At 46.0% G+C, this 21965-nt stretch overlaps 2 protein-coding genes across 3 annotated transcripts; one reads left to right on the top strand and one right to left on the bottom strand.

Moving 5' to 3' along the window:
• The first annotated feature begins 6018 nt into the window (after positions 1 to 6018).
• On the top strand, positions 6019 to 12677 carry LOC127336897 (probable E3 ubiquitin-protein ligase HIP1). 2 transcript variants are annotated; one of them, XM_051363759.2, is made up of 7 exons: positions 6019 to 6413; positions 8111 to 9654; positions 9747 to 9890; positions 10183 to 10233; positions 11056 to 11136; positions 11221 to 11361; positions 12268 to 12677. In XM_051363759.2, exons 2-7 carry the CDS (start codon positions 8206 to 8208, stop codon positions 12397 to 12399), a joined length of 1998 nt encoding a protein of 665 aa, XP_051219719.1. In that variant the 5' UTR covers positions 6019 to 6413; positions 8111 to 8205; the 3' UTR covers positions 12400 to 12677. The 2 variants fall into 2 exon arrangements, with proteins under 2 accessions (XP_051219719.1, XP_051219720.1); XM_051363760.2 differs by having other exon boundaries at positions 6020 to 6413; positions 11059 to 11136.
• A 3429-nt stretch (positions 12678 to 16106) lies between these two features.
• Positions 16107 to 17582, bottom strand: LOC127336898 (ethylene-responsive transcription factor ERF008). The gene has a single exon (XM_051363761.2). It carries the CDS (start codon positions 17173 to 17175, stop codon positions 16459 to 16461), a length of 717 nt encoding a protein of 238 aa, XP_051219721.1. The 5' UTR covers positions 17176 to 17582; the 3' UTR covers positions 16107 to 16458.
• Between the last annotated feature and the right edge of the window lie 4383 nt (positions 17583 to 21965).

The raw sequence follows: 21965 nt of genomic DNA, 5'->3' as shown, positions 1-21965 counted from the left end.
AAAGTGTTCATCATAGCAACCCTATGATTCTTGCTCTACCTGTCGGTATCACGTGTTCGAGACCATGTCCGTACATGCTAGGCTCGTCAAGGCCACCTTAGTATCCGCATGTGCAAAACTGTCTTGCACCCGTTGTATGTACTTATCGAATCTATCACATCCGATCATCACGAGATGCTTCAAACGATAAGACTTGATAACGGTGCTACTAAGGATGAACACTTTATTATCTTGAGATTTTAGTGAGGGATCATCTTATAATGCTACCGTCGCGATCTAAGCAAAATAAGATGCATAAAAGGATTAACATCACATGCGCTCATATGTGATATGATATGGCCCTTTTGTCTTTGCGCCTTTGATCTTCATCTCCAAAGCACGGACATGATCTCCATCATCTTCGGGCATGATCTCCATCATCGTCGGCGAAGCACCAAGGTCAATGGCACCGTCTTCATGATTGTCCTCCATGTAGCAACTATTACAACTACTTTGAAATACTACTCAACATGAAATTTAAAGACAACCATAAGGCTCTGCCGGTTGCCACAATACAATAATGATCATCTCATACATATTCATCATCACATTATGGCCATATCACATCACCAAACCCTGCAAAAACAAGTTAGACGCTCTCTAATTTGGTTTGCATATTTTACGTGGTTTAGGGTTTTCGATATAGATCTAATCTACCTACGAACATGAACCACAACGTTGATACTAATGTTGTCAATAGAAGAGTAAATTGAATCTTTACTATAGTAGGAGAGACAGACACCCGCAAAGCCTCTTATGCAATACAAGTTGCATGTCGAACGAGGAACAAGTCTCATGAACGCGGTCATGTAAAGTTAGTCCGAGCCGCTTCATCCCACTATGCCATAAAGATGCAAAGTACTCAAACTAAAGATAACAAGAGCATCAACGCCCACAAACCATTGTGTTCTACTCGTGCAACCATCTATGCATAGACACGGCTCTGATACCACTGTAGGATAACGTTGCATAGAAAACAAAAATTTTCCTACCGCGAACACGCAATCCAAGCCAAGATGCAATCTAGAAGACGGTAGCAACGAGGGGGTATCGAGTCTCACCCTTGAAGAGATTCCAAAGCCTACAAGATGAGGCTCTTGTTGCTGCGGTAGACGATCACTTGCCGCTTGCAAAGGCGCGTTGAAGATCTTGCTCACGATAGGTTCCGGCGCCACGAACGGGCAGGAGCTCCGTCGTCGGTCACACGTGCGGTTGTTGATGAAGTCGTCGGCCACCTCCGCGTTCCGGCGGGCAGCGGAAGTAGTAGCTCCTCTTGAATCCGACAAAGCACGACGGCGTGGTGTCGGTGGCGATAGAAGTCCGGCGGAGCTTCGCTAAGCTACGCGGGAAATATGACGGGGAGGCGCAAAGCTAGGGTTTGGGAGGGGTTGGCCGGCCACTCAAGGGGGGCGGCCAAGCTATGGTCTTGGGGTGGCCGGCCCCCTCCCTTGGCCCCTCATTATATAGGTGGATCCCAAGTGTTGGTGTCCAAGTCTTCGAATAAGACCCGAAACCAAAACCTTCCATAGGAGGGGGCAAACCTAGCCCAACTAGGACTCCCACCCAAAGGTGGGATTCCCACCTCCCATGTGGGGTTGGCCGGCCCCCTATGGTGGAGTCCACTTGGGACTCCACCCCCACTAGGGCTGGCCGGCCATGGAGGTGGAGTCCCTTGTGGACTCCACCTTCCTTGGTGGTTTCTTCCGGACTTTTCTAGAACCTTCTAGAACCTTCCATAGAACCTTCCGCGACATTTTATTTCACATAAAATGACATCCTATATATGAATCTTATTCTCCGGACCATTCCTAACTCCTCGTGATGTCCGGGATCTCATCCGGGACTCCGAACAAATATTCGAACTCCATTCCATAATTCAAGTGCTACCATTTCAACATCCAACTTTAAGTGTGTCACCCTACGGTTCGAGAACTATGCGGACATGGTTGAGTACTCACTCCGACCAATAACCAATAGCGGGATCTGGAGATCCATAATGGCTCCCACATATTCAACGATGACTTTAGTGATCGAATGAACCATACACATATATTACCAATTCCCTTTGTCTCGCGATATTTTACTTGTCCGAGGTTTGATCTTCGGTATCACTCTATACCTTTGTTCAACCTCGTCTCCTGACAAGTACTCTTTACTCGTACCGTGGTATGTGGTCTCTTATGAACTCATTCATATGCTTGCAAGACATTAGACGACATTCCACCGAGAGGGCCCAGAGTATATCTATCCGTCATCGGGATGGACAAATCCCACTGTTGATCCATATGCCTCAACTCATACTTTCCGGATACTTAATCCCACCTTTATAGCCACCCATTTACGCAGTGGTGTTTGGTGTAATCAAAGTACCTTTCCGGTATAAGTGATTTACATGATCTCATGGTCATAAGGACTAGGTAACTATGTATCGAAAGCTTATAGCAAATAACTTAATGACGAGATCTTATGCTACGCTTAATTGGGTGTGTCCATTATATCATTCACACAATGACATAACCTTGTTATTAATAACATCCAATGTTCATGATTATGAAACTAATCATCCATTAATCAACAAGCTAGTTTAAGAGGCATCCTAGGGACTTCTTGTTTGTCTACATATCACACATGTACTAATGTTTCGGTTAATACAATTCTAGCATGATATATAAACATTTATCATAAACATAAAGATATAAATAATAACCACTTTATTATTGCCTCTAGGGCATATCTCCTTCAGCCCCACACCACCCCTAGGCGTGGGCTAGGGCCAGGCCGCGCCTAGGCATGGTCTGGCCACCCCGTGTCCTTTCTTCGACTCCCTTCGGACTTCGTCTTTGTCACGGTAAAATATTGACTTCGGCTTTTGTTTCTTCCAATTCCAAGAATATTTTCTGTACAATTTTTCTGAAATACAAAACAACAGAAAACAGGAACTGGCACTGTGACATCTTGTTAATAGGTTAGTGCCGGAAAATGTATAAAAGTGCAACGAAGCATGAGCAAAACATATATAAATTGGTGCAAAACAAGCATGGAGTATCAAAAATTATAGATACGTTTGAGACGTATCATGACGCAGTGGAGCGGAGGGAATAACCCATGCATATGCTGCTTGCCTTGTGAGCCACTCTGAATTTTTCTTCACACTGCTTAATTTTGTGTAGATCATTGCACTGAAATTCGAAACATGGAAGACACTTATATCATGTGTGGTGGTCGTGCACGGTCGCAACCTGATCATTTCCCTAAGGAGCAATATTTTCGAGTGGAGATATTCCGTGCAAGCACCGATCTCCAACTACATGAATTGGGTCGCATGTTCAATGAGAAGATATTGGGTCTTCTGTTGACCAGTGCCACTCTAATTCTAAGAAATAGATTTAAATATTATAAAGGCAATGATATATGTGAGTTTCTGAAGAAGTATTACGAAAACAGATCTTACTCAATGAGACCGCTATGTATTTGAACCATGTTGAAATCCTACGTTGCTAATGCTTCTAATGATGAAGAGTTGAAAAAATGTCAACCTCGAATGACCTTTGTGGTTGCCTTCTTTAGACAGGATATACTATGTACAATCTGATTATTAGGGTACTCCATCTACTTGTCATTTTCCGAGTTTGTACTGCAAGTAAGGAACACACATTTCAAGTTCGAAGATCATTAAGACAAGGTTGCATAATAAGATGGAAGACCTCCCCCTTCTCGCACACACATACACATACACACAGGCTCCAGCGAGGTGCCTTTGGTGACTTCATCAATCTCAAGACCCGTCGGACCAGTTCTTCAACGCAGTCTGTTGGAGGTGCTCATAGGGGTAGGGTGTGCTGTGTGCGTTCATAGGGGTGAGTGTGTGCGCGTATGTGTGAGCGTCTTTGATTGTATTGTGTTTCGCGGAAAAAAAAGCTCCACCACCGTGGGTTGGTTGCAGTAAATGTAAATGTATTTGGTGGAGTGATTTTCGGGAATGTTAGAGCATGTGCAACGGAAGCGGTCGCTTTCTACCGCACCATTGGAAAAGCAAGGTCAAGCATCCGTATTGAATTTTTTGGACCAATAGGAGCAACAACCTACCAAGCATCCTCTGACAACAAAAGATGAACACTGGTCAGACGAAGCACATTTATCTCTCTCACACGAGCATTACCGGGACCACACTTTTGGTTGTAACGGCCTCCTCCTGCAGAAGCAGCACTGACATTCTGCAAGGCTACCACTCTGAACATCCGATCCTACATGGCTTGCGGGGCAGCTAGTTGGGGCGATGTGTTGGCCATGTTCTTAGCTACTTTCTCCGTGTCAGTTTAACAGATGTGCACGTAGTTCTAAAAACACTTCGATCTTCGTTTTGGTTAATAGATTATGATTTATATATTAGAACAAATTATATCATTGAATTTTTTATAAATAAATCTCTGGATGTTAAACTGTACCGGATGGAGCACGGATTGAGTAGGTTTTTTTTAATGTCCTATCATGTTTTAATAAAATCGGGAGCAAAAGCTCATTAATTAAAAAAGAGAGTCTAAACTGATATAGGCGTGGTTACATAAGCCGATGGGATGGCGCAGTGGAGCGGAGGGAATAACCCATGCATATGCCAATTGCCTTGTGAGCCACTCTTCTGTTTCAAAGAAACCGGAGCATACTAGTATTCTGATTCAGTCAATGCTTTAGGCTTGCGAGGAGGCGTTTGGAAGGGACAATCAGGAGCAACAACAATTATAGAGACGAAACTAGAGATCTTGAAAGGTGGCTATCGGTTGGAAGGGTATTGCTACCTTGTGCGCGCGGCAGGATAATTTGGCGGGAAGCAAGTGGATAGATAGATGGATAGATAATGCACGTCGGTTCTTTACGTAATCCAGCCCAAAGCGGCCACCGCAAAGAAGCAGGAAAGAACGAGGGGAATCCAACCCAAATGGAGTCACGCATAGAAACCAGGCAAGAAAAGAAAAAGAAAAGCGACGACGGATGGGGTGCGTGTTCCCGCCGTATATTCCTCCTACACATTACACATGGCACCAGCCAGCTCCGTCAGAGAGAGAGAGAGGGAGAGAGCTCCAACGCCAGACAAGCGGCCACCGTTAGCTTATCCTGATGCCGTGATGAAATCGCTGGCCGGAACCGGCGGTGGTGATGAGTGTCCACGATGACATACACCACGCCATTGATGGTCGATACGCTAGCCCGGAGCGCGCCGCTGAAGAAGCTTTTTGACTTGGCTCCGTCTCGCTGACGGTGGCGCCTGCGTGGGCTCCGGCACCGTTGTGCGCTGCGGATGAGGACAGTACGTGAGAGAGACGCTGACGGAGCATGCTATCGCGCGCTATTGGGATGGGCCTGTATACGTACGGAGTACATTTTCTTGCGAATTCGATGGATTTTTACGGCGGTGCTCCGGTTGACCAGGCAACCGAGATCGGCGCCAGGAGAGGCCGAAACGTGGCACCGCAGTTGCGCTCGAGTTTCAAACTTTGAAGGGAGGCCTTCCATGCACGCGGAAAGGGCCCGATGCCATCACCACCCTGTGTTTATGGACACGAATCAGACGGATCCTCTGCGTTCTCCCGTGAAAATTGGCGCCATGTCATAATGGCAAAGCTTGACCACACAACCAATTACTCCCTCCTCCCGTCGGACATGTGTCACGGCGTGGCCCCTTCCCAGGCACAACTCACGACAACTGGGGTCACAACCTGGAATTGTTTGATTTCATTTATTTATTGCCGATGGTGCTCAAGCAAGAAACATGAAAAAAGCTTTTATGGAAAGAAAATCTAAAAGGTTGCCGAAAAAAGGAAAGAAAATCTAAAATGCAAAGAAAGTCGTCACACAACGCCGTTAACACGCGCTCCTGCTAACGGAGAGAACACAGTTCATTTCTTTAGATAGAAAGGTTTTATTAGTGGGGGAGGAGAGAGCGAGAGAGGGGATACTGCACTCCTTCCAAGGGCCAGAGACCCAACAGAGAGCGAGACAGAGAAATTAATAAATCCGAATTCCGCCAAACTTCTCTCTCTTCCCCCCTCTCTTCTCCTCTCCTCCTCTACATCATCTCATCACCACCCCCAACCTCTCCCTTGTCTGTCTTTCTCCCCCTCCTCTCCCTCTCCGCGGGTCTTTGACGGATTTTCCTCCACCCATTCTCTCCCTGTTCGTCTCCACCCACCAGCCTCGATCTCTCCGAATTCGCTCGCCTCTACCACCATCTCTCCACCTCGCCTTCTCTTTTTCTCTCTAGCGATTGTTTTTGCCTACGTTTCTTGGGTTGATTCTTCGCCTCTCCTGTTCGGAGAGGATCGGGGAAACAAGTTTCTTCTTTCCAGGCTTCCTGTTGAGAAACTTGGGATCGGTTCCTGGTACGGTCTGTTCAACCCCCCTCTCTGTCTATTTTGCTTTTGTTTTTCGTGTTTTTCTGATTCTGCTCCTGTCAGCCATTCGTTTTCTTGCGATGAATGTTGGAATCAATGCTTCTTTTGAAACATATGTTTAGATTCCTGTCGATTCCTCCATGGTTTTCGTTTCTTCACCTGTTTCTCAACCCTTCGATATGTTGTTCAACTACAAGAAAATTCATCATGTTTGCTGCCCACACAAGAACAATCCAACTTCAGATATATCTTGATTAGCTCTCTCTATCTGTTTTTCGGTTCCGAGACAGAGATGTTTTCATTGATTATAAATCTCCCCCTCTTTTGATAATCTTTCAATTGTTGTGATAAGACAACTATCAGTATTAATCTCTTCCTTGAAACAACCAATCAATACATGGCTGCCCCTACCTTTTCTTTACTTTTTTGCTCGTTTACCTCAAAACCAAAAGCGAAGGGAAATTAATGCGCCATAAAAATAGAGTATATTTTTCCGGGCGTCCACAGAAGCAGATGGGTCCCACCGTGCAATGCATGCAGCCCGTCCATCTGTTTAGTTTAGCTCGCATGCAACCACTGTGGGGGAACCCTGTTTTTTCGCTTGTTCTTCTCCCCCATTACCAAAATGCATGCATCATCACCTTTACTCTGCTTCCAACCAAAAATAATAGAAAAATGCACGCATCAGCAGGAGCACCAGCACCACCTTTTGCTTACAGGAGCACGACCGAACTTGCCGTCAAGTTTGGTGTATCCAATCCACACACCACACCAAATGCGGCTCACGCCAAGATCGCCACGGCTCGTAAAAGTTAATGCCGTCACGGACGAATCGCTGCTATCTCTAGCTGTACGATCCAAATGGGTGTAGAGTTACTTCCAAGTTGCAGAGACGCGTGTTGGTACTACATCACAAGGGTACGAGAGGGGAAAAGATTGCATCTTTTCCAAATTTGTGTAGATGTCCATCTTCTAAAGATAGCATATAAACCAGGCTGGACTAGTAATATTCAGTGTACCACCAACGAGGATTAATGCGCTGATAGGGATCATCTTTATTATTTGTTTTCCTTTGCAAATCATAGTTATAATAATCTTGCGTGCTGTGATACAATGTATCATTCCAGCATGTGTCTGCTGATTTTTCTTTCCTGTAGGAATGTTCAGAACCAGTTTTCCTTTCTTTACCAAACCTTAGAGTTATAATCTAGTGCTTTGATACAATGTAGCATTCCATCATCTGTGTCTGTTGATTTTTCTTTCATGTACGAATGTTCAGAGCAAGTTTTTCTTTTCCTTGGCAAACCTGGGTTATAATGTACTAGTACTGTGATACAATGTAGCATTCTATCATCTGTCTTTTGTATTTGAGTTTTCTTTCATCTAGGAATGTTCAGAGCAAATTTTCTTTTCCTTGACAAACCGTAAGAATTATAATGTAGTAGGACTGTGATACAATGTATCATTCCATCATCTGTGTCTGCTACTTGAGTTTTCTTTCATGTAAGAATCTTCAGAATAAGTTTTCTTTTCTTTGATAAACCTTAAGAGTTACAATATAGTACTTTGATACAATGCAGCATTCCAGCATCTGTGTTTGCTACTTGAGTTTTCTTTGATGTAGCAGTGTTCAGAACAAGTTTTCTTTCCCAAATTTCTAATGCCTTTTCCTCTTACATTTATAGGTCATATATGAATTGCTGGAAAAAGGTGAACAGCAGCTGATATGTTCTTGCTGCTGGTCAATCTTTAAGAAGGACATCCCTTTACCCTTTCGATAATGCAAGGGCAGAGGAATTCTGTCGAACAGTTATCTGAACTCTTCGGATTTGATCATGGGTCTACTTCAGGCAACCCTGCCATGGATCAGCAAGCATACTGGAACAGCATGCTTGGATCAGTAGAATCGCAGAATATTCAAGGCTATGAAGAGAACCGCAGTGACACAACCATTCCATTCGGAAGTGAGGCACATCAAGATGGTCAGTTTCTAGGTTTCTGGGGGTCAGGTGAAGCTAGCTCAAGTGCCAACTCACTGAACTATGGGACTTCTAGCGTGCTCAAGGCAGAGCATCTGAATATTGGTGGTGCATTGAGGATCGGTGAAAGGCGCATGGTTGCTGAACGTAACCTTTCTCTCGATAATGTGGATATAAACCTGAATGCCAGTGGACATGATCTATTTGGTCAGGGTTCAAATGCGAACGGTGCCTCTCAAGGATCAGAACAGTATGCTGGATGTTCTCGCGATGTTACAAGCTCTCAGGCCACGGACCTAAGATTGCATCCGTACAGATCTTTTTTATCAGATGACGAGCAGCCAGAGTCGTTCCCTTCTTTGAATGCTTCCTTGGGTAATTTTCCACTAATGCCAGAGGACATTGATCAAAGATCAGGCAGTTCTCTGGATGGCCGTCGTTTAGCGTGCAAGAGGAAAACCATTGAGGGAGCCCATGGGATATTTTCAGCAGGTGCTAGCACTAGTTTTTCCCACAGAAATGATAATGTCTTCCATAACATTCCTTCAACAAGTTTCAGTCCTGCTCCTACCATGAATGTGCCCTCTCATAATTTTTTGTTACCTCCAAGTTCTATCGAGGAACAACTCCCCCACTATGGAGCAACTACAGGACTGCCATCTAGTAGCTACAATCATCCTAGTGGAGGCAATTATAATTCTGGAAACTCACAAAGAAGTTTCCGGGTAAGAACTACCACCGCTCAGCAGGTTAACCCATACGGTGTATGGCCTTCTTCAAGTACCATGAGTCATTCCAGTTCATGGAACCACCAGGCGCCTGCCCTTCAGAGCGCGTTTGATGAAATGCAAGAGGGTATTCCCATGGTCAGTGGAATCAACTTGCAATACCAACATCCTGCAAATGTAGTTCCTGGCATTCCACAAATAGCACACCGTTTTGCTTGCCATGGAGCTTCATCATCTAGAGCGGGCAGTTTGGATAACAGAATTCTTGGTAGTGAGGACGTTACTGGGAGGAGTGTTGCAGCTCCCAACTTCTCTAATGCAGCGCCTCTTGCTGGAATAGACATGAGACCTTTGGTTCCAGAACCATCTACCTGGAATTCTGATCTCCGTGGCACTGCCATCCCTGGAAATGTTTCTTCTGTATCTAGAGCTAATCCTAGTTCAATAGTTAATCGACCAGCAGGCTCACCATCTGTCGCTCATCCAACCCTGCATAGACGACATCCTAGAAATTTATCAGAGGTAACATTGCTCTGTCACATGTTCGTATGTTTACTTTTCCACTTCAATTGCAATTGTGTTAACTTGATGGAAATCTATTGTATTACTTATAGGAGATAGGTCGTCTATCTGGAGCCCTTCGTGGTCAGCAGCAACCACGTTTAAGGTCGGGGTTTCTATTGGAACGTCAGGGTGATGGTGTTTGGGGTGTTCCATTACCAATGAGGAGTAGTAGGGAAGGAAGAAGGTTAATAGAGGTGAGTTGATTGACTTTGTTTCGAACTTCTTTAAAAAGATGTCCAGGAATAAAATCTTACTTGATACACTGGTTCATCTTTTTTTTCTTGATGCGTTTATATTATGATATGCTCCTGTATTTTCATGAACTGGTCGCTTTCTTACATATGTATGTTCTGTCTCTAGTTACTTCATATACTAGAGAAAATTAGTGAGCATTTCCTGGATACAAGATATTTCATTTCTTTCCTTCTAAAATCACTAGCAATTTTATACCACTATATGATATTCTCCATTTTTACCTGTCACCAGATACGGAATGCACTAGAAATGATTCAAAGAGGGGAAAATGTCAGATTTGAGGTCAGTAATAGCACTTGCTGTATTAGATTTGTAACTATATTTTCTTATTGCTCTTCAGTAAAGAAAACTAAAAATGTACTTAAATTAAAGATGGATATTTGAGTCTTGCTGTTTTCTGTCTGTTTATTTATCATATTTAATTGCATAGTACCAACATTGCAGCTTAACTTAGCACACACTACTCTAGTTATTTGGGAGTAGAAAATTTAGTATACATGTTTTTTACATGGCTAGATTTTTCTTCTGTAAGAATGGTAGTAGTAGCGCAAAACAGTATGCATATTGAACTATAATTGAAAAAGATTCAGAAGGTAACAGATGAACTTGACATCCTTTAAATAAAATTGGAGGCCAGTTACATCATAGAACAAGCCTAGTTCTGGTTTTGATTTTTAAGGAGAGAATAGTAAGCATGTCACAAGTTGAAATAGGAAATCTTATCCTAATATGATAGGTTGCATCTGGTGTACATCATAGCACTAGTCTAGTTCTGATTTTGATTCTATAATTGAGAATATTTAGCAAATCACATTCTGAAAAAGCGGATCTTATCTATTATGTTAGGTACGCATGGTATACATCATTGCAAAAGTCTGATTCTGATTTTGATTTTTAAATAGCGAATATTCAGAAAGTCACATGCTGAAATAGTCGATCTTATCCCAATATGATGTGTGCCTCTTGTTTGTGTTATGGAACCTCCAGCGTGAACATTAGTTGAATGATCTAAAAGTCTAGTATTTGTTGCCCCTTGCCCTTACGTGTTATCTTTGCTGATATTTGTGGGATTTACTTTGTTTCCTTGTCTATCTATTCTTGAAGCAGTCTATTTTCTATGGCGGTGTCGACATTCATGATAGACACAGGGATATGCGTCTTGACATAGACAATATGTCTTATGAGGTTAGTTTTATTCAGTGAGGCATTACCTGTATCTTCATGAAAGTCCAATGTACTCAATATATTGGTGCTCCACTCATCTTTCAGGAGCTATTAGCACTGGAGGAAAGAATAGGAAATGTTAGCACTGGCATCAGCGAGGACGATGTGATGAAGCTCCTGAAGCAAAGAAAGTTCTCGTCCTGGAGATTAGCATCAATGGAATATGAGCCATGTTGTATTTGTCAGGTATCAGCAATACCCATAGGCCTATCAAAAGCATCTGCACTTCACTCTTATTAGTAGATTCTGCACTGTATTCTTTTACTCACCACTACCATCAAGTAGTACTAACTTGAAAATCAAACTGGATTCATTTCTTATGTAAGCATGTGCACTCAGCTTTGAATCCAGGTAGGTAAGATCAATTAAACTCATCAACTTCATGCAACAAAGTCATGTAAAATGAGTAGTGCGTACTTGGTTATTTGGTCAGTAGACATGTCCATGTTTTCCAGTATGTATTTGAAACATGAAATCAATACTACTAAGTCCTCAGACTAGCTTGCTTCATACATTTCCTTGAAAAAAAAAAAGCTTGCTAGATACATCAATCCTTCATTTTAGTCTGGAAACAAGTATTTTGGAGTACTGCACAATATACTGAGCATTGAACTGCTAGCGGCAACTTGGGTCTGATATTCAGTATTGACTGTATTTGTCAGTTTAAAAAGCTTGCTAGATACATCAATCCTTCAATTTAGTTTGTAAACAATTTTTTTTTTGTACTGGACAATATACTGAATACTGAACTGCTAGCGGCAACTTTTTTTTTTCGAAATGGGGAGTTTAACCCCGGCTTCTGCTAGCGGCAACTTGTGTCTGATATTCTGAATTGACTGTCTTTGTCAGTTTAAAAAAGCTTTGCTAGATACATCAATCCTTTATTTTAGTTTGGAAACAACTATTTTGCAGTACTGGACAATATATTGAACATTTAACTGCTAGTGGCAACCTCTGTCTGATATACAGTATTGAATGTTTTGGTTCAGTTACACCCCTTTTCATTCATCATCGTGCTTAGTATGCTAGTGTTTCTTAATTACTGTTACATATGTTTGCTTATAATAACCTCGATTCTCCTTGTTTATCCAGGAAGAGTACGTCGACGGAGACGATCTCGGGACGCTCCACTGTGGTCACGACTTCCATGCGGGCTGCATCAGGCAGTGGCTGGTGGTGAAGAACCTGTGCCCGATTTGCAAGAACACCGCCTTGAAGACCTAAGACAGCAGAGAGCAGCAAGGCTCGTCTGATCGCAAGATCACTTATTCACCGATTCATATCATTGCGTTTTTTGGCCAGAAGGTTTTTGCGTTCACATACAGTTCCAAAATTGGTCATGGTTGGAAAACAAAACCAAAAAAAGAGCTCGAAACTGGTACTACCTGTAAGCTGCGCGTTGCGGCAAATAATCCCCGGGATCTGTCTCTCTGCATTTGACCAAATATTCATGCGTATGGCTGGTATAATTGATGCTAGTTTAAAGAAGGCATTGCAGATAATCTATTTCTTGTCTAGTAGTGCGCTAGTATGGTTGTTGAATTCCGGTTCAGGAAACGTCAACCCTGACGACTGGTTGTGATCCGCTTATCTGAAGCTGATGTTGGCGTGCCTGGAGGTAGCCTTCTTTCCAAAGCTCGGTTGGGCCTGGACTCTGGATGCCGTGCCAGGTTAGTTGCACCTGTATGTGTGTGCTTGTTCCTTGTCGGCCACAGACGCCGGGTGCCGGGACGAGCCGGCACGCAACTGTCGTCGTCGCCGTCATCGTAGCTGTCCGTGCTGCGGCGCTGTGTTGTGTAGAGGCCGCAGTTGGGGGTTCCTTTCTGGCCACACACGCCGACATCCCCGTCGCACAAAGGCATCTGTACCGGCACGGAGCACGACGGTCGACGGGACCGATGGATGGGCATCCGCATCTCCATCCCGGCGCTGGAAGCCGCGCAAGCCGTTCAGTTCACGGTCCGGCGTGTCGCTGTATTCTCGCCGGTAGGGTAGCGTCTCCGCCTCTCGGTAAAAGGGCGCCTTGATTGGTCTGTTTTGGAGCTCTGCAGCAGATACCCGGATTCTGTTGTGGGCTTCAGAAGGAATCGAATTTTGAGATGGGCTGTTGCACGAACTGACTTCTACCATTCAAATGTCCAACCACAGTTTTGCGGGCCTGAGAACGGGCCAAGTTGTTAAGTCCATGGGCTCAGCTAAAACTGTGATGGCCCGTATAGGAGGAGGTCGGCCGTCCGGACGAAGGTGGACGACGACGGCGACCTGGGTGGCTGGATCCCGTGCGCTACGTGTGCGACAGCCGACAGTGGATTAACGGGGGCGGCTGGCCACCGCTGCGCGCGCGTGCCCCAAATCGGGACCTTTTCGGGGACGGCATGCGTGTTTCATGAACGCCATGCTTGGTCGGATCGGGAGGCCGCGCGCCACAAATGCATTGCCAGCCATGGTGACGTGAAAGTCTCCCCTTGTGTAAGCCGTAAGCATTGCTCCTTTGGGCAAGGCAGGCCAGCTCAGTCCAGGAAATGAGCGAATTTCAGAAACGTGTCGTCGGGACCCAAGAAATGCCCAATAGAAGTGCAGACCATCATCATCATGCGGTGCAAGCGGAACCGTGCAAAGATCCAAGAAACGCCGGAGGAGAAGAGATAAGCATGCAGGCGCCGAGTCACCGACCGAGCAAGCGGCCATGGCCTGGCCCCGAGCGAGATCCAAAACACTACTAGTCGTCTCCTCCGAGAGCAACTAGGGCCAGAGGCGCGCGCGTGGGGGCACACCAGTGCAGTGTACTAAATCGCACTGCTGTCGCCTGTCGCCTGTCGCCGTCGTCGTCTACTCTTCTTCGCTCCCAGTCTGCAGCTCCTGTCCCTCCCGTCTGTATCCGCATTTGTAGCACCACATGTGCTGACACCTGCACCAGCCTTCACCGGCATGCATCTCCAAAATCTTTCACCGGCATGCACCGACGCGTCCCGGTATAGTACAAAGTAACCAGGGCCACGGTTGTTTACCACGTTTAAGCACTTTCTTCGACTTTAGTTTTTATCCCGTTTAATTAGTAGGTTCACTCTAGTCTACATTAAAAGTACTCAACATTTTATATTGAGATGCACGGAAGGAGTACTTTTTACAAGTCTGATCCCTACGATATTGTATTTGATTGTACCGTGTTTCGCAAACAAACAAAAAATGGCGAAACTATTTCGAAATCAGATCCATGGATACCGTGCCACGAGGATGAAAACCAAATTTGCGTAGGTCGGCACCAATGAGGATGAAACCTAATTATTGTAGTCGATGCCAACCAGAATGGCTTCGTCATCCAAATGAGCTAAGAGCATCTCGAGTCACGTCATCCAAATAGGCTACAAGAACAATATTGAGTCAACCATTTGGGGAGAGCGTCGGACCGAACGCCCACGCCTGGGGGCGTCTATGTCTAGTTGCCCCCTATGGGAGCGCCTCCAGAAGAATATTATACTATATTTTTATCTAATTGAAATCAAAACGCACATAGCTTCGCTCATAATTCAAAGTACCCACCACCAAAATGCCGCCAAGTTCGACTGTTCATACTACATGTGGTGTGAATCAAAATGCAAATAAATGGGGTTCTTCGCCATCGCCGGAGCTTGCTATGGTTCTTTCATGGTAGAGGGCTCTTCCGTCATAGATGCTACCGTGTGTTGGAGCAGCTGGTGTAGCGTTGCATGAAGACGGGTGCATGTTCCTCCACGTACCATTCCTTCACCTCCGTATCCATGTGAGTCATGCCTACGACTATGAAGATGAAGTCCTCCTTCCTTCGTTGTGTATTCTTGTCAGATCCAGTCCCTCTCCCACAGCTTCGGCAGCTGGTCGGCACCTATCTCGCGTGTAGCTTGGCGTAGGGTCTCGCCTATCCCTTCACCTTTAGTGGCCCCTTTGGCTTCATCGACATCCTGGTATGGGTTTGGATTAGCCTGGAGCCATCGACGTGTTATTCTGTCCGGCGCACCAATATCTCTTTTGAGAGACATTTTGGAGACGCGACTAAAGATGCTCTAACATATGGCTTAGAAATGCTGTCAGGGCAACAAGAGGTGCTCATCTGTTGCCACGTGTATATGCTCACCAGCAACCGAATATACGATCCGAGTCTAGTCCAGGGTGACCCTGATGGATGGATGGATTCCCTTGCATGCCTATGTACGTACGTGTACTGGTGACCGCTGGGTGATTAGTGGTTGATCAGTACAGAAAAAAGTGGGGAGGAACTAGGAAGGAGTACTTGGCGATGGAGATCCGGCCGAGCGCACGCAGAGACGCGCGCGAGCAATCATCACGCTGCACTATACGCTACGCTGGCTAGCTAGCTTTGCAATGTGGTGGCCTAACCGCTACCCAATCCAATCACCCACGCACTACAAGTACCCTTGTACGTTACCTACTAGGCCTAATCCTAATCCCGACCTCGTGACACTGCAGCTCCAGGTAGTTAGCGATTAGATTACCCACAGGTTGCACACGACGCCGCCTCCTCGGATCCATAATTGCACCGGCACATTCGGACACACTGATCAATAGAGAAAGAAAAGAAACCTCAACTGATTAGTGCGAGCACTGATTAGTGGCTGCTGACGGGTAACCTAACGCGAGCGGATCTGCTCCCACGCACCAGCAGACAGCTCTGAGCTGAGCCGAGGGGATCCATCGGATGACGCGTACGTACGATCCAACTAACTACAGGATCATCGTGCTGCGGCAATTGTATATCTATACTATGTCAAAAATCCACCGGCGATGTGATGCGATGCGGTGGCGGCAGCGATTAACAAAGGAGGCGGCGATGGCGACTTGGGCGATTAAGAATTAGACGGTGCAGTGCAAGCTTATCTAGTCGATACGATATCAGATATACTAGTAGGAAGGGAGGAAGAAGGGAGCAAAAGATATGGCGGGCGAGATGACTTGTTTTTATCACAGTTACAGCTGTCTTTTTTGACGTTTGGAAAGACCGCCACTTGTGGCGTCCCCCGTCTCTCCTCTCCATCCCTCACCTAGCTTGTTCTTATCCAGAACCAACAAACGTGTATCTCGCCACCGACCCACCGACCAACCACCACCACCCGCCGCCGCCGACACGGACGGACGGAGGTGGAGGAATAGCTGCTACGCTGGGACGGATGGACTGAGTTGCTTGTACATGCTCGCTGATCACACGCTGCTCTCTGGAGACTTGTTGCATGGTCGTCGTCTTGAATTCTTGCTGCGGATGACCGCTAGCTTCTCGTAGCTGCCGCTGCTTCACTCGGCGTCGGAGCTGTCCGGGTCGGGCGCCTGGTTGAGATCCGGGTTCTTGGCCCGCCCGTTCCACGCCGTCCGCTGCTGCTTCTGGTGGTGGAGCTGGAGCAGCTCCTCGTCGCGCGCAGCCTGCTGCGCGTGCTGGTGCTGCCTCTGCCGCTCCCGGTGGTTCGTCGCCGGCGCGGCGGTGGCGACCATCGTCATCCCGGTCTGCAGCGCGTCGACGCGGGACCCGACCTCGATGGCCTTCTTCCGGATCGACGCCGCCGACAGCGCGCCGCCGTCCGCCTCCAGCTCCTCGGGCGGCGGGGAGAGCGGCGCGAGCGCGGAGATCTCGTCGGGGAAGTTGAGCCTGGCCGACCGGCCGCGCAGGTAGAAGACGGCCGTGTCGTAGGCGCGCGCGGCGGCGACGGGCGTGGCGTAGGAGCCGAGCCAGATGCGCGTGCGCTTGTGCGGCTCCCGGATCTCCGCCACCCACTTGCCCCACTTCCGCATGCGCACGCCGCGGTACTGCCGCCGCGGCTGCTGCTGGCTCAGCGGCGCCAGCGCCATCGGCGGCGCCACGGCCACCGTCACGCCCAGCTCCTCCTTCGCCGCCACCGCCGCGGCTGCGGCGGCAAGAGGTGCCATAGCCGCCGCCGCTGCCGCTGCTGCCGCTGCTGCGGACGCCGACCCCGCCGAGTCCTCGCTGGAAGACGACGAGCGGTACTCGCCCTGCATGCCTTTACCTAGCTAAGCAAGCTAAGCTCTAAGCTGGCTAGCCGGCCGCCGCCGCTTCGGCGTCTCTCTCTCTCTCGGCTGGCGCTCCCCGTGCAGGTGCAGCAAAGCAAAGGAGGTAGCTTTTGGCGTTGGCCTCGCTCGCTGCTGCTGGTTTCTCTTTCTTCTTCCTCGCTATCTATTTCCTGGGCAGTATTTGTATTGGGAATTTGTGGGTGGGGGTATGATTACAGTTTGGTTGGGCTGGGATAAACTAGGCCGGGAGCTGATGACGACGTCGACGGCACCACGAACGGAGCTTCAGCTGAGGCCAAGCAAGCAAGCGCGCGAGCGGCAACCCCGAATTTTTTGTTAGGTCCACCGTCTAAACTTGCGTCTCGACATCGGAGCGGTCCATGCATATCCGTATTGCCGTATTGTACTCTGTTCGGCTACTACTGTATTTCGTGCGTACAGCTAGCGTCGACTCGTGGTTGCTTCTGAAATTGTATCTGTCGACCGACATGACATGCCTTGTCAATTAGGTTGCCTGAATTATCCTTTTGGAAATAGAACTAGGTTACGTGAAATTGAAATTATATTTGATGGACACTTATTCTGGTGGTAGAAACAACATTGTCCCCGGTCAAAATAAAAAACACAAAGGTGAAAGATTCGTGGTTGCGGTACGTTATGACGATGGCAATGTCACAATCTATCCTTGTGCTATGTGTTGCTCACCAACCCTCATGCGCACTTGTCACCACACCGTAACTTTGCTGACCTCCCTTGCCACTCAAGTTTCTGGTTGTCAAAGTTCCATTCACATGAAGGGTTAAATACAATGGCTTGAGTATATATAACTAGGAAATATTTGGGAGGAAATAGACATATCTTTACATAACAAACTTCATGTCATGGTAGACGATGACAAGATGATATGGTTTAGGTATAATACTACACACCTTTCTCACGTGGCTTACGAACTGCGAGGCCAAAAAACACCATACAAATGTAATTCCATGCACTAGCTAACTGAGTTGGCCAACTATTATTTATATTTCCACCATTTGGCATAGTTGTGGTTCTAGTGATAACGTTTCCTCTATCTTGAAAAGCTCTTCTACCTATGATTTAGAAAAACAGAGAAAACTTTTGGTAACACAACGATGACTGCCTTGCGTCGACATTTTATCATCCTCCCTATTGCCACTAGCTCGGTTGACTTGTTGGGACGACATGGCTGGATGGGTAACTTAGGTCTATACTCGTGGAGGTCTTGGCGAATATCCTGACCTATTTGACACTATAGTATGATAGATTTCATTGAAATTTGAAAATTTGATGTGTTTCATATTTCAAGGAATATGAGCCGAGTTGTTCGTCTAGTTCCCACGCTTGTGAGTTTGAGAATATATTATACAAATAGGATTAAAAAGGGGCGTGTAATTCTCAGTCGAATGAGAATTGGCTTAATTTTAAGTCGAGTGATATCATCTCATAATTTTCTAGGGTATTAAACCTTTTTTTTGTTACAACTTGACTCTTGATTGGAGAAATCTCAGATGCAGCTTGACCTGCAACTGAAAATTTCCAATTGAAGTCGATTTGCAACATAAAGATCACAGTTGCAACCTCATTGAAACCTGAAAATATTTCGTTGCAACTATACTTATAACCCTTGGCTAGCTGGCACTTAGCAATTTCTGGATAAATATCAGTACAACGAACATGGCAATATATTTTTATGTACGCAAAAGATGGGAACTGCTAGAAGTCGTCCCTAATAAATGAGGAATGATTGGATATTGGTGATAAGAAAACGTTAAATGGAAGCAATGTAGTCGGCGTCCAGTACTTTGCGGTGATGTGTCTGGCTATTCCCTGATAATTGGGTTGCTTTTAGGTGAGCTCACCAGCGGCCGCGGCCGCCCCCCGACCCGACGACGCGCATAATTGGGGCGGGAAAATAGCTGGCGCGCGCGCGCCGACCCGGGCTGGCTGGCTTGTGGCTTCCCGCCATGCCCTAGAATCCAAAGCTGAATCATGCAAATCTATCTAACTAACTAAGCGGCGGGTCGATCGATCGAGCTGGGCGGCGACGTACTGCTCACCACCAGCCGACCCGAGATGTCGCACACGCGCAGCATCTCGAGTTTTTCCCGGAGCATTAGACGACGGACGTCGCAGCATCGGCCAGCGCGCGCGCCACCGTTGCTTGCGCGGCCCCATGCCGATGCCGATGCCGGCGTGATCTAGCTAGGCCCGTGCGGACGTATGCATCCGCTGATGCCGTGATGCGCACCGCGCTCGTGGAGACACGACGTGGCCGGCGCGCGCTTGTCGCTTGCGCGGCCGCGCGGGCGCGTGGGCTCGCCGGCTCGGACGGGGAGGCGTTGGACCACGTCCATGTAGATGTAGTACTGCTTGCTAGTGCTGGTACCTACGTACCATGGTTGATCGAGCTAGGCTATGCATGTAGACTAGGACGATAGATCGAGCTGCTACGGGGGTTTGCCTGGATCGAGTGAGTGCGTTGCATCTGGCCAGTAGGACTGTTACTGTAGGATAGGATCTCGTGAAACCGCTCTCGATTCGGGTCAAGAAAAGCCGGGCGGCGGCATGCACGGGAAAGCTGTCTTTTACTTCCGTTGTGTCGTGGCAGATGCCAACAGCATGCGCCATCCAGCAACTTGGCGCCCCGTACGCGCGTGGATTTCCTTTCTCGTGCTCACGCCTCAGGGCCTCTGACTGTAATTCAAAAGAATTTTTTCAACAACTTTGAGAATGGGAAAAGTTAGTACTCCCTCTATTTATTTATAGAAGGATGTCGATGACTTCACTAAATTTGGTTGTATCCACATAAAAATTTAGACAATTTATAACATGTAATAAAAATATATTCAATGGACTCATGTGAATCACAATGACATACTATGTACATCCAATCCATTGTCAGTTAACTAACTTGTCTTTAGTTGGCAACACATTCCTATTAAGAAACCACGTAAAGAACTTCACTTTTAATGAGACTTTGAATTTTCATAGGTGTTGAAGTAAATACCCGGCCTGTCCATTCAGAAAATTCATGTACATGGATTTAACCGATAATACTCTCGATTTAGTTAGGCTCTATGAAAATATATCTGGCTGCTCCATCAAATTAACCCTCGGTAATCTCTCTACTAGGTTTAGTAACAGTGTGTGTTTATGCTAGTTAACATCCATCTAAATCGTATGTTTAGTGGTGAATTCAATAACACACAGCAACAATAATGTTTCGTACACACAATATTATGGTATTGGGATGAAACAGGGCTCTGCATGACCAAGAGGATCCCAAAAACTGAGTACTTGCCCGTCGCCCACAACAAACGATAATTGATTGGAAAATTCTTATTCCATGCACAATTTTTTTAGAGGAAAGGATAGCCCCGGTTCCATGTCTGAAACCAGATGATTATAAAGTTCAAGCCATTCTTGTTTTCACCAACCTCTAAACACCAAGACTAAAGAGGAGTTTTCCATGCATAGGACACACCACATCATCACAACTGAAAGAAGCACCAGCACAAACCCAGGAAACCACTAGCAAGAGGGAAATTTTACACTTTTATCGGCAATTTTAGGGTCTAGGTTGTACCCTAAAGCCTTCTCCATCCCCAACCAGCATAAACACATTCGCTTCCACAGTCCTCACTAGGTCAGTTGTTGTGATATTCAAAGGCTACTCATCTTCACGAGTTTGCTTCATCACACAAACATCCATTTTAGTTCTCGCTCTCTTCTCGGGAGTTTGCCAAGCTCCGACCACAATAGCGGAGGTCGTCAAGCACGAGCTAATCCCTCCAAAGTGCTCACTATTGCTAGCAACTTCCCTTTTTCGTCCACTTTGAGCAGTATGCTCCATTGAGCAAGGATGTAGGATACTTTTCTCCACATCACCTACATTCCCACCCAAAGGGTTCAAAACTATGTCATTTTCGACTAACCAAATAATCCTTAAATTGGGCAGCATTTATCATATTAGACAACATATTTTTATTCTTCTTACTCCATAAGTCAGAAATATAAACTAAAGTTGAGGAGGGAGAGTTAATACCCAGAACCCTCCTAATTTCGAACCACATTTTTGAAGCAACAACACATTGAAAAAACAAATGGTTACAAGTTTCAAGTTCATTGCAAAAAACATAGGTCAAGTCATCCACTCTCTGCGTTTTGAGCAGGTTGTCTCTAGTGAGAATCCTCTTATGCACCTTCATCCATAGGAAGAAATAGATTTTTGGGGTGACTTTCAAACTCTAGACATAGTGCACATTACCAGGCAAGATGCCCAAACTGCTAACAGTATACAAGGATTTTACAGTATAAACACCATTAGCCTCCCACATCCAAATGAGAGCATCAGTTTCATCTGTAAGATGAATATTTCAAGCAATTTGTAGTATTTCATACCATTGGAGCATTAATGTATGATCAAAGCATCTCATAAAAGTAACTCTCAAAAATGTTGCATCACATAGATCAGAAATAGTATGATTCTCTTCATTAATTGAGTAATAAATCTCTCAGTACTGGATAGCAAGGCTACAAGTTCCAAACAAGTGGTCCTCCCAAAAATTTACTTTCCTACCATTTCTGACCCTCCATTGATAACCCATTTTGGCAGCTTTGGCAGCCCATAACACACCTTTCCAAAATGGGGAAGCACCAATGGCAGAGCAAGAAAAAATTTAGGATTATCAGCCTAAATTTAAGTTCTATGATTTTATTCCAATGCTTATTCTCATCCAAACTATATCTTTTAACCC

Source organism: Lolium perenne, chromosome 2, assembly GCF_019359855.2.
Source record: "Lolium perenne isolate Kyuss_39 chromosome 2, Kyuss_2.0, whole genome shotgun sequence".
NCBI classification, from domain to species: domain Eukaryota; kingdom Viridiplantae; phylum Streptophyta; class Magnoliopsida; order Poales; family Poaceae; genus Lolium; species Lolium perenne.
The sequence above is the reverse complement of the archived record's forward strand: the minus strand, read 5'-3'. Positions and strand labels throughout refer to the sequence as shown.

Bases quoted from the DNA above. Each gene is read 5' to 3' on its own strand.
- LOC127336898 (XM_051363761.2), bottom strand. From the start codon at position 17,175: ATGCAGGGCGAGTACCGCTCGTCGTCTTCCAGCGAGGACTCGGCGGGG.
- LOC127336897 (XM_051363759.2), top strand. From the start codon at position 8,206: ATGCAAGGGCAGAGGAATTCTGTCGAACAGTTATCTGAACTCTTCGGA. The intron at 9,655-9,746 runs GTAACATTGCTC...TATTACTTATAG, and splicing joins ATCCTAGAAATTTATCAGAG to GAGATAGGTCGTCTATCTGG. The intron at 11,137-11,220 runs GTTAGTTTTATT...CTCATCTTTCAG, and splicing joins TAGACAATATGTCTTATGAG to GAGCTATTAGCACTGGAGGA.